The following is a 19,221-nucleotide window of genomic DNA, read 5'->3' on the forward strand; positions in this document are numbered from 1 at the left end:
TTCCGCGAGTTCGATTCGAATAATCCGGGTTCAACTGTATGACTACTCTATGGTACAAGTTTCATGGTTATACTTCAAGAACTTTTTTCTATGCAATATGTTTCTCTTCATTTTTGTGAAGAGCCGAATGAGTTAACAAAAGGTGGCTGAGTAAACTGGTTCAACATTTGCTCCATTTCTACCGAAATGCTACAGGTCATGGCAGTCTTGGATATTTTTTTTTCCTACAACGTGCAAATTTCCAGCTTTGAATTTTTTTCCCTTAGTTGCTGCAAACATGTCTACACAGAAAAGAAAATCTCATCCAAATATTTACAACTAACAAATTTAACAAATTTTAAAAATCAATAATGTCTTGACCTGCAGTATGGTTCCAGGAGTGCAACAAAATAAACAGGGTCATAACAGATAAGACAACTGCAAAGAAATCTGCATCAGAAGGTGATCATCTTTTCAGAAAACTGGAACAGAGAAAAACACTTTTGTTGAAGCGTTTGCACAATAATATGCAGAGCAAATGAAGGTCCCGAAACAATTTTTTTAGGGTACTTCCTAACAATTTCAGCAGTGCCACCCTGGGATGAGTCATACAAGCAAGTACAAATACTTTCACACACAAAAAAATTGTTTTTGGCCCTTTATTGGAAATAACAACTGTGTTCATTCCTAGCCACAAGGTTCTACTGTATCCTATGATTAGTTTCTCTGCTTCTGCTATATGTATGAGAAGAATTGCTCGAGATGATTGCAAAGTTAAGTGTCCTACAGTTGTGAACAGTTTTCTTGTGAATGACAGAATTGTATTTCAGGGTCCCGTCCACCAGGACAAATGACAGGCAGTCAAATCAAGCTGACTCACTGAAACGATGATCCACAAGAGAGCCACGGTCAAATGAGCCTCTTTCATCTCTTTGAGGAGAAGCATCAACAGGGCTGCTGTTTCCATAGAAATCTGCAAAGAAAACTATTTGAAAATATAGCACAAGCCAGAACCACAGAAATTTTTCTAATTTTTGAGCCAAAGACAGAGCCAGAGCCAGTCAGCCTTGGCGCGCTGAGCTACCTCACTAACACCTGAAAGCTCAGTCAGTCATTTCTTCAAAGCAAGCACACATACTGCAAAGAACAAAATAAATAAATTGGTGACATTTACGCACTGCCTTTATGGGTATGAGGCGACAGCGTTAGTGGCTGCCACTGGCCGGCTGCCCCGCAAGGATCCTTGTTTGTGTAACATGCACTTTTCTACTTGCTCACCTACTAATCTTTGAACTTGTGTCTATATACCACACATACTGATCGGCAGACATTTGTGAAATGCCAAGTTATGCGAGAGATGAGCTGACATAGATATAGAGCCCTACTTTAAGGGGCAGCGTGCCGAACTCGGAACCTAAGGTTCCTGGAAGACTTCATTGCGATCTCACCTGCCCATCTCAAAGACAAAGTCAAAGTAGGCCGCGCCTTGCCAACTAGGGCAAGTCATGTGGTCTCGTGAAATCATGCAACCCACTGACCAATCACTGCCCGCTATGTCATTTGCCAATTACCACTTGCTCAAGGCATGCTTGCAAGTTTTTGCTCACAATGCCAGCACCACATTTTCTAGACAATGATTAAGGGTCAACTTTTGAACTGTTTGGGCCAATTTTGATAAAATTTTCAGGGGTGGCTTATGCACCTCTTATTAGAATATATTCTAAGTTTCATCACCATAGCACATTCAGTAATTAAGTGTGCCAGCTTAGGAAAACTACCATTTTAAAATTAACAAACATGTACTAACAGTTTGTGATTAGATAACTTCTAGGTAGTTCAGTGTGCAGAATAAGGCAAATTGCAGATTCTTTATCAATGTCTTGTAAAACTCTGAGCACTTTAAGAACGAACTTCATTTTTTTCTGTTTTCACTGCATGTCACGTATTTGATCATTTTTTTCCTTACTTAATAATTAGGAATCCAAAAAGTACCTTAATTTCTTCTCAACAAAAATTTTAGTTCAGAAACCAACTTGCAAGCAGCCTTTGGTAGTATAGTTTGGAAATGGTAGTTTTCCAAAGGGTTGTGCTCTTGTAAAAAAGTGTAAACTGAGAAAAACGAGTTCAAAGATTTCAGAACATGCTATTCCAGTTTAAGGCCTCAATTATTATACCAAAGTTGCCTGGTGCATATGTTGGGTTGTCCTTTACAATATGACATTGCTCTAAGGTAATTGCTTTGAGTTCTCTTTTTTTTTTTTTTCAGCTTTACAGCTGTCCAGCGAGCACCCTTGTCTGCGCTCATGAAATTCTTTGCTTCGTTGATTGCTGGGCGTGCATCTTCGTCTAGGCTCCCTATTCTATCTCCAGCTTGTCAAGCACTTTGATTAGCTAGGCTCCCTGTGGTGATAGAACAGAGTTTGAAGATTACATGCCCTGTTTTAGTAAAAAAAAAAAAAAAAGCTTCTATTTGGTCTACCAGCCAGGCCGCTGTTGCCATGGCCTAAAATTTGCCTCTTCTTTCTATTTTTTCCTTTTAGCTGTCTGCTGTACCCTCAATATGAGGTCCTTTTGGCTAGAGGGCACAAATAATAAGCATTCTAACTTGGGGATACCCTCCGCGTTCAGCTTCTTGCCCGTTATGTGGCTGCGTCTTGAATCAGCGTTCATAGGCACTTTCACTGGAAAAATATTAATTTTTCGCAGCACAGATGACAGCTAAACTTGGTGAGAAGTCTCTTTAATACATGTACAATCCAAAACATCAAAAATATAAAAATACACTTTTTTTGTGAAAACTACTATATATCACTTTAGCCCTGCATCCCCCCTTAGAAGAAAATACAGGGCACAAGAGCCACGCTTTTGGGAATATGGTGCAAAGTAATACAACTCAACCAAAATGACTGTGCCTGCATTGTGAAACAGATGTAAGCAATTACAGAATGGTCAGTTCCATTTATAAGGAGGGCAAAGATATTGATGAATGTCAGAGGAAACTTCCACAGAAGCCACTGTCCTCATTTGAGACGCTATAGCGCCAATTCCTTTCAAAGCGGCCAGAGGAAGGCCTACTGAAGTGCTGTATTGTTGTCCTGGCAGCGGCAGCTTTTCGTTGGAGGCGAAAAGCAAGGCGCCCGTGTGCTGTGCGATGTCAGTGCACGTTAAAGAACCCCAGGTGGTCGAAATTACCGGAGTCCTCCACTACGGCGTCTCTCATAGCCTGAGTCGCTTTGGGACGTTAAACCCCACAAACCAACAAACCAACCAACAATATCACGGTGAGAAAAAGAAAAAGAAGGACGTCAAGCGCGATTCCAACTACTGCCAGCAAAAAAGTAGTACTTCGGATGCCGGCACCTTAGACAGCGCAGTCAGCGCTGCATCTTATCGCGTTGTGTGCATGCGTTGGGAGGCATTCCTTTTGAAACATCAGTTTCCTTCAGTCACCAGGTGCGCTGAAGTTGCTGAAACAAAAGTTAGCGAGAGTTTCAAACCCCTGACCAAGAGTTTCGCGAAAACTAGTTTGAGAACCCATGCTCTGGTAGCTAATTTTAAATACTGCTGTAGTATACCTCTTCTAGCAAAAAGTAAGATCAATCTGAAAGTAGGCATGGATCTGGTCACTTTTTTTTTTTTTTTCATCTGTCCTGAGCAGCTAGATGGTTTTTCAACAGGAAAGTGGCTTTACAGAGCTGTTTGACACTCACCAGATGAGGACGTCGTGATGTCATCTAACCCAGGTTGCCTATTCAAGTGCTCACCACTGCCAAATGGCGTAGTGTCCTGGAAGTTGAAAAGAAAATAAAAACGAATGAGTTCATTCCAAAAAGCATCTGCAAGGTAGACTGCAAACATTTCGGTTTCGAATATGAAATGAATAATAATCAGGTTAACCACCTCAACTCTTCGTGGACACTCATGTTAGGTTGACCACTAGGACCCGAATAAAGCACATTGAGAAGACTTCGGTGTAGAAGTGCCGCTAAAAAAAACAAGTACATGATCTGCTATTTTAGCAATTTAGTTTCAGCAATTAAGCGTATGCCAAAAATTTTATGCACGCCTTGTGGTAAGTTTTGCCATAACTTCCGCAGAATAAAGAATAGAAGTGTAGTGTGCAAACAGTGAATTCTGCCTCGTCAGCTAAAGCCAATGCTCGTGCCTCCGCTAAGCCAAGAGCTTACTTTGCCACCCATTTGAGGCCCTAGAGCTATAGTAGACGCAAAATATGAACGCAGCAGAAGAGAATGGTAAAGCACGCACGGAGCTTCGACTGTTGCACTTCCCATCCTGGGCGCAGAGAGAGTTCTTGCGTGAGGAGGCAGCTGAATGGTTCAGCAGACTGTTTGGATCTGCGCTCTGGGGCCGAAAGGCTGCACTGATCGAGCCACGCACACTGCTGGTGGCACTCTCCTGCGATATGGGAAGTAACAAAAATAAGGGGTGCAAATACCATGCAAACAAGAGGAGGCTGGGAAGCAATTCCTTTTCTTTCTTTTCCCCTCCTTTGAGAAGGCAGTAGGCATAGGACAGTATATGCTGCCTTAGCAGGTAGCACGAGAGCCAATGTGTCCCGAATATTTATCATAAAGGAAGCATAACTTGAAGATTAACGCTTTGATAAAATGAGAGAGCTGTGCTAGATGACACTTTGAAGGTATGCGGCCCAGCGGACAAAAGCAACACTGTTGCATGAGTGGCGCATCCCATCACAGGCTCAATTCTGTAAACAGCAAGGCAGGTGAAGCAAGCCTAGTCAGAGCCACCAATAATCTAGAGCCAGTCAGGTGAACTTCATTGCATGGCCAGTTTTGTACTGAATGCTGGCTTTCCCACATGACAACAGTGCTGCTTGAAAAATGGTACCTTGAGATTGAAGGCTCTTGTCAATTGTGCCTCGTTTCTCACGTCACAGAGTTTGGTATCGCATTCATGTACAGTGGTTTTCAAAAATACACGGCCCACAGCTTCAGTCCGCGGAGCGGCTGCCGGGCAGCACCGCGGCGCTGCTATCTCTGCCTGGCACTCGGTACGAGGGTGCCCTATGTGACGACAACTTTCTCCCTCCTTCTCGCGCTGTAAAGTAACACGCCTTCGGAACTGTATGTGCGGCGTTCGTCCGTTTCGCCTTTCTTCCTCTATGGTTTCGCCGCTGGCCACTCGCTACGAAAGAGGGTGCCTGGACTCTGGATATTTGCATCACCGGTCTCGGCGCGCGTTTGCAAATACTGGCGCCCTGCTACCCTGCACATACGTTCATAGCCGTACGTGCATCCAGACGCGAAAAACGAGTGCCGTGCCTCTCTCGCCGCGCTGTTATCGGACCTATGTCCACAGAGCGTTCAGATGCCGCGCTCTGCAGTGGCGAGACCTTGCTACTGAGTCTGTTTCTCTTGTGCAGTTGTAGCGAAACTCGGTATCACTTTTTTTAGAAAAGTCGGCTCTCATCAATGCAAACTCTTCGAAAGAAGAAATACCAAGTTTAATGGGAACAAATGTTCTACCATTGGCCATTTTGTCGAGTACAGTTGCACTTGACAAATCGGAGACCATAAACGTCTACTGTGAATTATGTCAGTGAGAATAAATTTGAACATTATGCTACATTTAATGATATATCACAGGATAGCTTGTCAAGTATGATAACACTGTACTAATTGTGGGTATTAATGAGTTGTCACTAATTTGTAATTTGTGATTAAATATTTCGCTATACCTTCAAGTCATAAATTGTTGGATAGCTATGCAGAGTATAATTGCGCTGGACTAGCTAATTGTACTTTTCAATTAATTGTCGCTCTTTTGTTAATTGCAACTAAGTATGAAATATGCTACACCACGAAGTCATGCATGGTTGGAAAACTTGTATGAAGTATTATAGCAAATAATGATTGGTAGGTGCTAAACTATTATCGCTAATTTGTTAATTGCGAATAAATATATATGTTGCACTACTACCTCAAGTTAGGTATCATTAAATAGCTTATATCGAGTATTATTGCACAGAACTAATAATAGGCGTTAATTATTTAGTGCTTATTTGGTAATTGCAAATAAATATATATGTTACACTAAACCCTCAAAATATGTATCATTGGGTAGCTTATGTCGAGTATTATTGCACAGAACTAATAATAGGCGTTAATTATTTAGTGCTAATTTGGTAATTGCGAATAAATACATATGTTACACTAAAACCTCAAAATAGGTATCATTGGGTAGCTTATGTCGAGTATTATTGCACAGAACTAATAATATGGGTAATTATTTATCACTAGTTCGTTAATTGCGATTAAATATATAATACACTACAACTCAAGCTTATATATCACTTGATAGCATATGTTAAGTATCATTGCACAGATCTAACAGTAGGTGTTAATTAATTATTGCTTATTTGTTAATTGCGATTAAATATATATGTTACGCTACAATCTGAATTTATATATCATTGGATAGCTTATGCCGAGCATTATTGCATAGAACTAATAATGAGTGTTACTTAATTATTGCTAAATTGTTAATTGCAATTAAACATTGAGTGCAATGCTAAATGTTCGAGTTATATATCTTTGAATATCTTATGTTGTGTATAATTGTACCCCACTATCAAGAAAGATCAGTAAGGATTACAGTATCTTGCTCTTAATTAGACTAAATCTGGTGTATTGTGGCGAACTGTGTCTATGACGATAACAAATTAGCGATAAAAAATTAACCCATATTATTAGTTTTGTGCAATAATACTCGACATAAGCTATCCAATGATATGTAACTTGAGCTTGTAGTGTAATATATATATATATCTATATATATACAAGTGAAAAATTGCTTCATACTGTTTCCAAGTTTATTTGTAGTCGACGTTTCGGCAGGAGCCCTGGATAGTCTTGAGAAAGGCAGGGCTCCTGCCGAAACGTCGACTACAAATAAACTTGGAAACAGTATGAAGCAATTTTTCACTTGAATGCAACCTCTAGCAACCAAGTACGTCTATTTACTTATGCTATATATATATATATATATTTATTCGCAATTAACAAATTAGTGATAATTAACACCTCCCATTATTTACCTGATATAATGCTTTATATAAGTTTTCCAACCATGCATATTGCATATTTAGTTACAATTAAAAAGAAGGCAATAAATATTTAAAGTACTATTAGCTAGTCCAGCGCAATTACTATCCAAGAATTTATGACTTGAAGGTGTAGCAAAATATTTATTCGTAATTTACAAATTAGTGACAACTCATTAGTACCCACAGTTATTACAGTGTAATCCTACTTGACGTAAGCTATCCAGTGATATATCATTAAATGTAGCATAATGTTCAAATTTATTCACACTGAGACAATTCACAGCAGATGTTTAAGATCTCCGATTTGTCCAGTGCAAGTATACTAATGGTAGAACACTTGTTCCCATTAAACTTGGTATTCCTTCTTTCGAAGAGTGCATTGAGGAGAGAAATCTTTTCTAGAAAAGTCGTACTGAGTTTCGCCACAACTGCACGAGAGAAGAGAACTGAGAAGCAAGATCCCGCCACTGCAGAGCGCGGCATCTCAACGCTTCGTGGACATAGGTCCGCATAACGGCGCGGCGAGAGAGCCACGGAACTCGTTTTTTGCGTCTCGATGCACGCCCGCCTATGAATGTATGCTGGAGCAAGGTAGCAGAGCACCAGTATTTGCAAACGCACGCCAATCGCCCACGTGGTGAGCTCCGAGACCAGCGATGCGAACACCCTCAGTGAGTGAGTGAGTGAAAAAATTAATTGAGTAGAGATAAGGGAGGGGGATGCGTAGGTGGGGGTCCCTAGTCCAAGACTCCAGCGGCTGCTGCTGCTATCCGCGGCCGTGTCCCGAGGGATCGTTAGGCCTCTAGTCCAGAGCTGGATAGGGCAGCCTCCCACCCCTCAATTGTTGGCACTGTATTTGTGTTATCTGGAGGCCCCAAATGCAAATATTGCGGGGAGAAGGCAGACCTGCACCACATGGTGTGGACCTGCCCACACAATCCTCCAGATGACCCGAACATCCTACGAACATCTAGTGTCCAGACGCCCTCTTTTGTAGCGAGCGGCAGCGGCGAAACAAACGGACGAACGCCATACAAAGTGTTCAGAAGGCGTGTTACTTCACAGCGTGAGAGGGAGGGAGAAAGCTGTCGTCACATATGGCACCCTCGCGCCGAGCAAAGATAGCAGCGCCGCGGTGCGGCCCGGCAGCCGCTCCGCGTACCGAAGCCGTGGGCCGTGTATTTTTGAAAACCACTGTACCTAGCATGGCCAGTAGGTGCCCAAGGTGGTGCCCAGACTGCACTGTGCGCGCAAAGGGTGATGACAGGAATGCCATTTGCAGGTGCGCGGCGTGGCATTCAATACGCCAGATGTTTCGTTTATGGCCATGCGATAAAGGCGTTCAGTTAGTGTTACACATTTTCATGGGGGTTCTGTATATTGCACGCATGAATTTTGACAAGTGCAGCAGCTAGTACTACGGTCAGCATGGTTTCACACATTTCTTCTAAAAGCACCTCAGCTTAACGTGCTTGCATGTGCATGCATTACTATGAAGGACGGCGCGACAATAACTTTGAGTACTGTTTCAACTAGATACAGTTTGCAAAAAAATTTTTTTCACATTGCAGTCAAACCTACACAGCCAAAGCATTACCTCTCTTCATACAAAGCACTGTAAATAGTCCCCAGCTGTAGTTTACAGTTTTCTCCTAAAACATAGCGTACTGGCAAAAGTTTCTATTTAAGACATATTTCTAAGGTGGAGAGTCACATGAAGAAGTTTAATTATGAATTGATTAGGCATGTCTGTACAAGAAGTTTCTACAGATGGTATCAGCTACACCAGCAATTCATCATGACCATCATCATCATCCCGAAGTGAAGCAACTATGCAGCAAGCAATATACCAGGTGGCTGTCCGGTAGGCAAATTATCGGCTGAGTGACATAGTTCACAACATTCTGTGCCCCTGTAGCTTTCGTTTCCTCGCCAAAGAAAAAGTCTCCGAGTTTGACTTTTGAAAAGAGACTTCAAAGCAACTGGCATAGTTCTAATGAGGCTGTAATGTGTGCCCAGTATATACATAAAAGTAAGCCATAATAATCCCACTAGATCATTCTTGTTTTTTTCTGTAGATACCCTCAGAATTATAAGAATTTCAATGCTAGCAAAAGCACTGTTTATGGCTCACCAACGGCGCATTATGCATGAAGAGTATGGCATGGAAGTCCCTGTTTATGCTTCACTACAAAAGTGGTAGCAAATATGAATAACCGCGATTCTGTCATGTATCTGCTGGTGTTTAAAAATGTTAACTGAATAGACAGAGCTCAAAACAGGTACTGCGAAAAGCTAAGTGCTTACCCTTCTGTTACCACCACTTCTAGCAAGGAAATAGTTCTAACCTGTGAGAGGCATCAGTGGCAATATTGCACCTCTGTCTGCAACTGTTGTTCTGTGCTCGATGGTGAGCTGCACTTTTACAAATGCACCTAATTACAGCTGCCACAACAAGCAGTACCTGCATGACCACCTCAGAGCCGAGGTCCTTGGTCCAGAAGTGAGTGTGGGCAATCTCGAGGATTTGTAGGGCACTCGCCATGCCCCCCATGCCACAGTTGTGGTAGCTGTGCTCCAGGCCGGTGATGACCAGCTGCAGCATCCGCAGGGTGCCCTTGTACACTGCTTTGGAGATCATCTGGGGAGAGTGGAGAGATAGAAGTTGAAAGAAAATGCTCATCCATTGCAAATCATGGATTCAGGACAAAATATCTTTCATTAAAAAAAAAAAGAAAAAAAAAAAAGCAGGTGATTACAGAATGTGATGCAAAATTTCTGCACCAGCATTAAGAGTTTAACTTTCACCTTTTATATTTCACTTTTAATCTCTATCAGACTAACTATGCCCCCTGCAGCACAAATGCCATCATAATAATCACCATCAGCAGCAGGGCTATACCCACTGCAGGGCGAAGGCCTCTCCCATATTCCTCCAATTAACCCGGTCCTTAGCTAGCTGCATCCGCTTAACTCCTGAGAACTCCTTGACCTCATCTGCCCATCTAACTTTCTGCCGCTCCCTGCTATGCTTTCCTTCCCAGCACAAAGGTTTCTCTCGTGTTATTCCACTTAACTCAGTCTTGCGTTAGCTGTGGCCTTGTTATCCAAGCAAACCTCCTAACTTCAACTACCCGCCTCACTTTTTGTTGTGCCCTGCTAGGCTTGCTTTCTTCTTGCAATCCAGTGATTCCTTTAGAAGCCATCAGTCACCTTGTTTTCTTCTTGATTTCAACTATAATATCATCAATTCACATTACTTCCCTGATTCTTCCTGTCTCCTAAGGGTATGACTATCAATTTCCTTTCCACAGCTCGCAATGTTGTCTTCCTTTTAAGTTAAGCCACCCCCCCACGCACACCTGTGCAATAATAGTGGGCAAATGGGGAAGCAGAAGAGGCTAGGGTGACACGACAGGATGATAAGTAAGCCCAGAGTGGGTGGAGTGATGAAAAGAGCTAATAATGACAGTTTTCTAGAGGAATAGGAAGGCTTTAGCACCTTCCCTTCTCTCACTCTGCCCTCTTGTTGCGGTGATATTTTTCTGCACATCTCTTCCTCTCTTTTCTCACTTGCGCTTCTGAAAGCACTGCGATGAGGGCAATAGTTCTTTCTCCTGCTAGCAGCACTTCTGCAAAGCGCTCTATTCTTTCTTTCGCCTTTTCCTCGCAGTCCTTCATCCTGCCCGCACAAACCTTCGGTCACAACAGTCACAATTACAAGTTTTGAGGAAACGAGGGTCATTACTGCTACAGCAGTAAAAGGAGGTGGCACGCACCACGTCCTTGATGTGACCGTCGGGACCAACCCTCCTTTCCAGGGTGCGGTTGAGTTTCAGGACGACCAGGTTCCGATAGCTCTCATCCTCCATGAGGCGCACAAGGCGGTTCTTCTTGAACCACTTGATGCCTTCCCCGTTTACCACCGAATTGAGCACATCCTTCAGGAACTGCTGGTTGTCGCTGCGTAAAGCCATTTGGCAAGGGGTCAGGCATTGCACACAATTCAATCTTGACAACCATTTACAGAAGAACTTAAAAGAAAAATCTCCACACTGCCAGCAAATGTTCCTGGAAGGAGTAATATAATGAAGGGAGCCAACAGTCACCGACACAAAAGAAAGCATAGAGGATTTTTTTCGTGTTAACCTGTGTGAAATAATAATATACTTGTGGTATAGTTTGGTTAAGACAGCAGAAAAAAATCATTTCCTCGCCATGCCAGCTGCCAACTACCATCTGTCAAAGCCGTGATGACTTGCTCACAACAACCATGCCAGATTTTCTGGATAACGAAGCCTTTAATGCTACCGCATTAAAAGACATGCCACCAGTCTGAGCTACAATGATGGTTGTTTAATCTTTTGTTTTCATAGGTATTAGTATTTATATTGTGTGTAACCTATCCTTGAGGCTGTTTGCCACCCTCTTCCGTAGTGGCAAAAGTGGACTGTCCTGTGATACCGCGAGTGTCATATGGAACGTGGTGAGGGAGGAGTAAGCCATACAGTGCATCACTCAGGCCAGGGCTTTTTACATCAGGCATAATGGGAACCTTCTTCAGAATGCTTTATGGGTTCCTTCTCAACCTAAATCCATGCATGCCTCAACTCTCGCCTTTTCTTTCCACATTTCGGTACTTCGGTCTAATCACACAGCAGTTGCTCACAGACTGTTTCATGACACAGCCAGCCACTATTTTAAACTGTTTTTGGGTTATTTCTTGGAGAGAATTGCATCCTTGCTACATGCATGTCGGGCAAGAAGGAATGAAAGCCATGACATAGAGTGTCCCTCAGAAGATTCTGAAAGCAGCAGGAGCTACCAAAGGCAAAAAAGAAAAAATAATAATACGAAGCAACTTTTAGATTTTTAGGTTTTCGTACAGGCATTACTACTAGGGTTAAAAAAGTAAGCCACATAAAGTTTTCAAGCTGCTTTGTGAATGAGAAGCACTAAAAGTTTAAGCAAACGAACAGACAAATGCAGCACTACTAATTAAGCAGCAATGAGACATGGCAGTAAAAAGTGACCACAAGATGTTCCTTTGAACCCATTCAGAACAAAATAACTAAAGAGGAAGGAAAGAGAGAGAGAGAGAGAGAGAGAGAGAGAGATGGGCACCTTTGGGTAGAGGACTGCTCCTCGAAGGATTGCATGGAGGAGCGTGGCTGCTCCTGAGGCTGGACCCTCCTGCCCTGCTGTGGTGTGATGTGCTTGATGAGTGGGGTCCGCTCCACAGGGCCCCTCCTTCCCATGTTAGCTGGCAGTGGTGGTTAGTGAGGTTAGTACTGTTAGTCAAGCAGGGCTTATGGGACAAGAGCAGGAGGCAGCATTTACTTGTTAGTCGTGCATGTCACTGTGAGAAGCCCCTGACGGCACAAAATGGAATCAAGCAAAGCTTTGGGAGAAGCCCTTATATAGACGCCATGCTCAACGAAGAGCCACATATAATAAAAAATAATGATGTGACTAATTGATTGATAATGACCTACAGGTTAACAACATCAAAACTGCGCTGCTGTTAACAATGGCACAGCAAGGACAGACAGGCTATGCAATGCTTGTCAATAACAAGATATTATGTGCGAGAGAGGAGATGAAAAGCGATGTTATTGTAGTGCTGCACGAAATTATGTAATCAGTGCTAACGCTAGACATTATCATCAAGATTTGTCATGGCTTCCATCTGATAAGTACACCTCTCCCACTCAAAGAAAAGGTGTGAATACCAGGCAATGCATTTTTACATGCCAAAATCTCATGTAACGCAAGAGCCATATACGTATATATAGTCAAATCCACTTATAAAAATACTGGTTTTAACAATATATCGAATATAACAATGGGGAGGCGCTGAACCGTCAGGCTTGCCATGTGTTCTATGGTAAAATAAACCGCCTATTACAATAATGTCACGTTATATTATCAGTTACAACAATCAAATATGGTCACTGAAAGTCAACAAAAGCGCGGCAATGCGGCGACCACAAAAGCACGCGCATATGTGGAGACACCGATGCGCGACAATTAAAAAAAAAAGAAATTAGGACAGAGTGTGTCGAGCCAATGCATTGGTCGGGTGCGCCAAGGAAGCTTGCATGCCGCGGAGATGCAGGGTAGGACCAAGCGCTTTCGCACGCGATGCAGGAGGGAAAGCATAAGGCGCTGTTACGCATAGCTTTTCTGAGGGAAAGGTCTGAACACTCCCCCTTGAAACTACCATGGCTTAGCCAGCTCGCGTCCTCTCTGCCTCTGCACGGTGGAGCAGTCCATTCTGAGGCTGCGCTGACCATGGTGCGCTGCACTATCCTCCCCTATTTGCTTTGTCCAGGCCCTGGTGGTAGTTGGATTCAACGATTCAAGGAGAGACATGGAATCGTCTACAGGGCAGTTGTGGGCGAGGCATGATCACTCAATGCAGATGCTAGGCAGAAGTGGCTTGAGGAAACACTGCCCTGCATCCGAGAAGCATATGCGGACCAGGACTTGTACAATGGGGACGAGACTGGGCCGTTTTCATTTTTCCAGACGTTACTGTCAAAGGCAATCCCTGTAAGGGCGACAAGCAAATCAAATTGCGCCCGTTTTCTTGTGTGCTAATCAACATGAACGGCAGCTAACAAGTGCCCCACCTTCCTCATAGGGAAATCCAAGAATCCCAGCTGTTTTCGTGGTGCCGCGAGGATTCCAGTTCGCTACCGTCATAACAGGTAAGCATAAATGACGCGTGAACTTTTCTGCGAGTGGCTGGTCGAGTTTGATCAGCGGATCACACCAAACAGCTCAGAAGCTCTTGCATGTGGAAGTTTTTTTCTTCCCACCTAACACTACTGCAGGCTTGCAGACTATGGGTGCAGGCATGATTGCTTGCTTCAAGGCCCTGATCGCCAACATGTTTTGTGCAGGCTTGCGGTGAACCTTGACATTTCTGTCCGAGAACACCGACCGGCGCCAGGCTTGAAAATCTCGCTCCTGATGGCAATGCAGTTCATTTTTGGAGCATGGGCAGACGTAGGCTTCTCCACCTTCATGAACTGCTTCTGGAAAGCGGGCTTCGCTGGAGATGCCAGTGACACAGAAGGTTGCGAAGCTCCTACTGACACAGCGATGACTGAACTCTGGTCCACAGTGAGTGGTAGTGACGGCGACGCGTCGGGACTTGAGGAATTTTTACATACCGATGATACAGTCATGACAGATGAAGAGCTGACAGATGAGGCTATCGTCGCAGCAGTCACTGGTGCGGAGGACAGTGACAGTAGCAAGAAGTACTTTGCTTTGGGCTAGTTGGTTCATGGTTGAAGTGGCCTTGTGGTAGAGCATCCGCCTCGTGTTCGGGAGGTAACAGGTTCGATCCCTGGTGCCGCCGGGTACCCACCAGTTTTTCAATGGGTACAAGCTTTCCCCCGGCGTGGTGCTCGGCTCTTTGGGGTGAAATGTTTGGGAAAGGGGTCATAGGTCCCAAATAGTTGCTCCGATGTGGCAGTGATCCGTTCCGCCATCGGACAACAATAAGTCCGCCTCGCGCGGCAAAAGCCCATTATGTGGCCCTTTTTGCGAGCCTAAGCCTACTCAGAAATTCTTGTTCTCTGAGGACTTCAACAACATTCCTAGGATAGTTCGTAACAATTCCATCGATGTCATGTCTCAAAAATCGACGGTTTGGGTGCTTCATGTGATACGGTTTGGGTGCTTCATAAAAAAATGAAAGTGTTTGCGCGAATAAACATTAGTTGAAAGTTGGCGCCTGTCCTGTTATTTTGGTATTCCTTCCTTGTCCTCGTCCCTTTCGCGCCGTCTTCATAATCCACTTCGACAGTAGCAACAACGACGAACAGGAAACTATGCAGGTTGCGTCTCACCAGGAGGCTTTGTGAATGATACACTCCCTGCGAACTTTGTTTTTGCTAAGAACCTTCCACTACACTATGTTCAGCAGTTGGATGCCCTGCAGAAAGATATCGGCCGGATTGCGTGAAACAGACAACACTTACAGATCACGGGTTTCTTCCTACTACAAAATAAAAAGTGTAAGCTACTTTGTCCTCATTAAATGTGTAGGTAATAATGTTTTTCTTTTGTTTTTGTTTTTTGTGGCATAACCCGGTTATAACAATTATAGGTTTTAAAAATGATATTTCCATGGAACTTCAATATTGATATAAGTGGGTGTGACTGTATCTTCACATCATTCATGCTATTAGTATTTTTTAACACTGCTTACTTTGCAGAGCAATACCATGCAATAAGAAATTACAAGAAAATATCCCAAATGTAACATGTCAGGTGCATGAGGTTCAGTGCTATTCTAAAACACACATCATTTTTTGCCTCTGATCTAGCATTACAGCACAGCTGCAGCCAGCTGTTTTACTTGAACTCAGACAATGAAAGCCGTAAAAAAGAGCCTAGGAAGGTGACCCACAAGTGTTGTTAGCGCGCAACAGGAACTGCTATGCTGCAGAGAGAGTTTCCTACTCTGCTGTATTGCTGCTTTGTGACTCGGTAGATCAACACATCACATGCACAGATACTATAAAAGAAAAATATGCATATATTGAACAGATAATACACCTATTATCTATGAAACACCTCTAAACTTTTTTTTGCAAGAGAGGGGAGCCACGTGGAACAGGCAGTATGATGTGGTAGCCAAGAAAAAGCAGGCAGAAGCAGAAGGGTGCCGCGTTTACCTTTTGGGAAAGGTCCAAACGGAGGTGCTCGTTCCCTACCCTTAACAGCAGCTGAAACCTTGTTGCCTGAAAGCAAAAGCAAAAACAAAAAAAAAAAAATGTAATAGTTTGCAGAGCGTTCAGACGGTGCTTGGGGACAAGATGACCGCAGTGCAGTACAATGTCAAAGTGCAACAAATCTAATGCTGTTTACAGCAATGAAGTAAAAGAAGGAGCTAGCAGTTGACGTTCAACACGTGCTTGGCAACAAAATGTGCATATACAGCCGACACTAGCCTGCATACGGACACATCGACACAATGCCTCTCCAACTCCTCTCACAGGAAGGCTTACATCAGACTGTTTCCAGCAGTTGTAGTACAACAACCACGCCACTGCGAAAAAAAATCCTTGCAGCCCCTACCGTTCATAAGTTGTGTCACATAGGCATGCATAGGTCTGAGGGGCACGAAAGGCATTGAAATTCCAGCCATAATTTGCAGCTATAGACCTGTGCAAGATAAATGGCTACTAGTCTGTTTAGCAACTCAGTAAATAGCAGTAAATAGCATTAAAAAGAAAAAAAGGGGGGTTTTGTTTCAAGGATGCAATAGCAGCAGGAGAAGTAGAGAGACTCTCGTGCAACAAGGGCTGGTCCACTGCCTTCTACTCCTGTCAATGTTTAACGTATCCGTCAACTGTTGTAACAGTGGGAGTAGATGTGATCTGTGCTTGCGATGTGAATGCCATCGACAATGTCCGAGACCAACATAAGAGCTAGTAATAGCCAATGCAGCAAAAAAGGGGAAAGCAGAGGCCAATAAAATTAATTTAAGAGATTAACCACGATAGGATAGACAGGGCTGGCCCAAAGGAGTGGTTGAAGTTCTTACAAAAGCAACAACCTTAGTTTAGGGGTGGAGTTCACCTAGGCAAAAACATTTGGGGTGAACGATAAAACAGTTAGCTTTGCATCTGGGGATTGCAGAGAAGACACCAAGGACAGCGAGTGCCGCTGTTTTGTTCATGTCACTCGCCCCAAGGTTTGGCCCACTCATACGTCAACACGTGTTTGGTTTGGTTTGTTGGGTTTAACGGCACAAAGCCACTCAGGTTTTGAGAGACACCGTAGTGTAGGGCTCTGGAAATTTCGACTAGCTGGGGTTCTTTAAGGTGCACCGACATCGCACAGCACACGGGCGCCTATCTTTCTGCCTACATCAAAAAGCGGCCACCATGGCCGGGATTCCATCTCGCATCCTTGGGCACTGCAGTTGAGAGCCCTAACAACTGCACCACCGTGATGGGGTATCAGCACATGTGTGGTTATTATTAAGTGCATCATCATATCACACGAATACACATTGTTGAAACTTTGACCATAGCAGCCAAGAAATTGCACTACCTCGGAACATATTAGGAGAGTAGAAAATGGTGCAATGCTATGGGAGGTTTTTACTGCCCGCGATTTTGAGCATATGCATTGGGAATGTAGCAACAAAGTTCTATCATGCTTGTATATCATGCTTTATAATTGATACCAAGTCTTGTTTTACAGCACAACAGGTTGCAAGCATCCAGCAGCTTATAAATTGCCTCTAAAGAAAATATAAGAAGTGCTTGTGTGCTTGCTTCTCCTTGCTGTGAATCAAATGCTACAATGAACCACAGATGCCATAGGATAAATGGTGCCAGGCGTACACAAGAGCAATGTGTGGGAATGATTCCAGCTCTGCACCGAAAACTGCAATGAACGTTGACATGAGTACAGATATAAAAAATAACACAGCAGGCATCACTGAAAGAGCAAACTCTTGTACTTGCTTGTTACCAAACATTCCAGTAATAAATTGATCCAGACTCATTTTTTCCTTAACCGCTACCTCGCATCACCGCAATCAGGTTTGTCTTGACATGAAATGTCAAAACGTGCCCATCCCTAAAAAGGACATTATCTACACTTAGGCGGAAGTTCTTCCTGGGTTGTTTAAAAACTCACCGTTCCTAATCAGTGAAAACTCGCTAACATAAACTTGCTTAATTTCAATTTCCAGTTCATTTGAACTGGCATTTTGGCCCTGTCAACATTGTGTGCATTGTGTGGAGCCTGAGTGGGGTTTCTTTAATTTCAAATCCACTAATTTAGAGCAAATTTCCAGTCAACTCGAGTTTAAATTATTGAAACAGGAGTGTGCGTGCCCATTACAATCAACAGCAGCCTGACAACAAAAAGTGGCCCAGTAATATGCCTATCGTAATGCCCTCACCGAAAAGTCCCGAGATTCCCTGGATGACGTTGGAGGTGTGCGCAGCAAAACCGTTGAGCTCGCTGCTCACAGTGGACATGAGGGACCCAGAGTCCCGGCGAGGGAACGACTGCGCTGGCTGTGACTGTGACTGCTGCTGCTGCTGCCCCTCGCCGGACGCCTCGGGAGTCCCAGCCTCCTGCTTCTCTTTGTCTCGGTCACTCAGGGCCTGTACACATGAGCAGCACGGCACCATGCGATAAGCATGAACTGCTAGACATGCTCAGTTAGACGTCCATTCAGTCAATAAATCAAATTCATTTCGTCCCTGAAGGAGAAACAGGGCCATAAGCAAAAGCTGCTCAAATGCATCATCAATGTACTACTACATAATAGTATACTGCATTTAGAACGATACTGTGAGGCAACTGCAGAAAGTTGTAAGATGTGCATATGTTGATGGGAATTCTCTAAGCTTCTGATGCACAGAGGAAATTTGCTTTTAAAGATTTTTCTGCGCTTGTGTCGAGAAACTTGGCAGCTGTGGGACATCATCGGGGATAAGCTGTGCGGCGGCTCGTTTCTCCCCACCAGCATTACAAACCTCTTGAAAATTTGAATATAAGAGAAACTCTAGCCCCCTCTCCACTGACAATTCGAAATTCCATGCATGCCATAAGATCCACACTACACGGCTGAGAAGTAAACCACTTAGTCTCTTTATTCTCGATAAAGGCTGTAGAGAGGAAAAAACGCTTGCCAATAACATTTAGGCTGTGCGTCCTGAACATTTTTCAAGCTAAACACTTTTTGAGCGGTACCTATAGCGATAACACCCAGCTGAGAACGGTCTGAATGTAAGCTAGACTTATTAAACTCACGGGATTATATAGTTACAGACCTGCCAACCCAACAGTGCTAAATCTACTATAGGGATGCCAAAAATACTAAGATTTGGTGCAAAATACTAAAGTGTTTTTATTAGTACTCAAAATCCCTTTTGAATGATGAAAAAACAGAGCAGTCTAAACTAGAGTTCCGAAAAGTCACGTAAACACAACTTCAGAAAGACGTATTTGAAGTGAAAGGTTGGGAAAGTACTCAAGAGGTTACCGCTTTTGCCTTCTGCAGGAAGTCCTTGTCGAACACCTGATTGTGACAAACTCCAGACTCCTTGCATTTGACAATTAACAGTTATTCTAGGCCCTTTTTTGACATGGAGGAGCAAAACCTG

The 19,221-nt window shown here is 43.5% G+C and overlaps 1 protein-coding gene across 6 annotated transcripts in view; it reads right to left on the reverse strand.

The window, feature by feature from the left end:
* Rab3-GEF (Rab3 GDP-GTP exchange factor) overlaps nucleotides 1-19,221 on the reverse strand; it is a 129,140-nt gene that overhangs the window by 43,977 nt on the left and 65,942 nt on the right. For 5 of the 6 annotated variants that reach the window (XM_084600697.1, XM_084600694.1, XM_084600698.1 and 2 more), the window contains exons 16-23: nucleotides 18,009-18,216; nucleotides 15,763-15,828; nucleotides 12,191-12,329; nucleotides 10,846-11,029; nucleotides 9,531-9,707; nucleotides 4,246-4,395; nucleotides 3,690-3,765; nucleotides 860-964 (exon numbers count right to left, since the gene is read on the reverse strand). In XM_084600697.1, coding sequence (XP_084456823.1) covers nucleotides 860-964; nucleotides 3,690-3,765; nucleotides 4,246-4,395; nucleotides 9,531-9,707; nucleotides 10,846-11,029; nucleotides 12,191-12,329; nucleotides 15,763-15,828; nucleotides 18,009-18,216 — 1,105 coding nt within the window. The remainder of the gene's footprint in view (nucleotides 1-859; nucleotides 965-3,689; nucleotides 3,766-4,245; nucleotides 4,396-9,530; nucleotides 9,708-10,845; nucleotides 11,030-12,190; nucleotides 12,330-15,762; nucleotides 15,829-18,008; nucleotides 18,217-19,221) is intronic. The other variant, XM_084600695.1, reaches the window with a different exon arrangement.

Source organism: Amblyomma maculatum, chromosome 4 (assembly GCF_055883805.1).
Source record: "Amblyomma maculatum isolate TAMU_Amacu chromosome 4, ASM5588380v1, whole genome shotgun sequence".
NCBI classification, from domain to species: Eukaryota; Metazoa; Arthropoda; class Arachnida; order Ixodida; family Ixodidae; genus Amblyomma; species Amblyomma maculatum.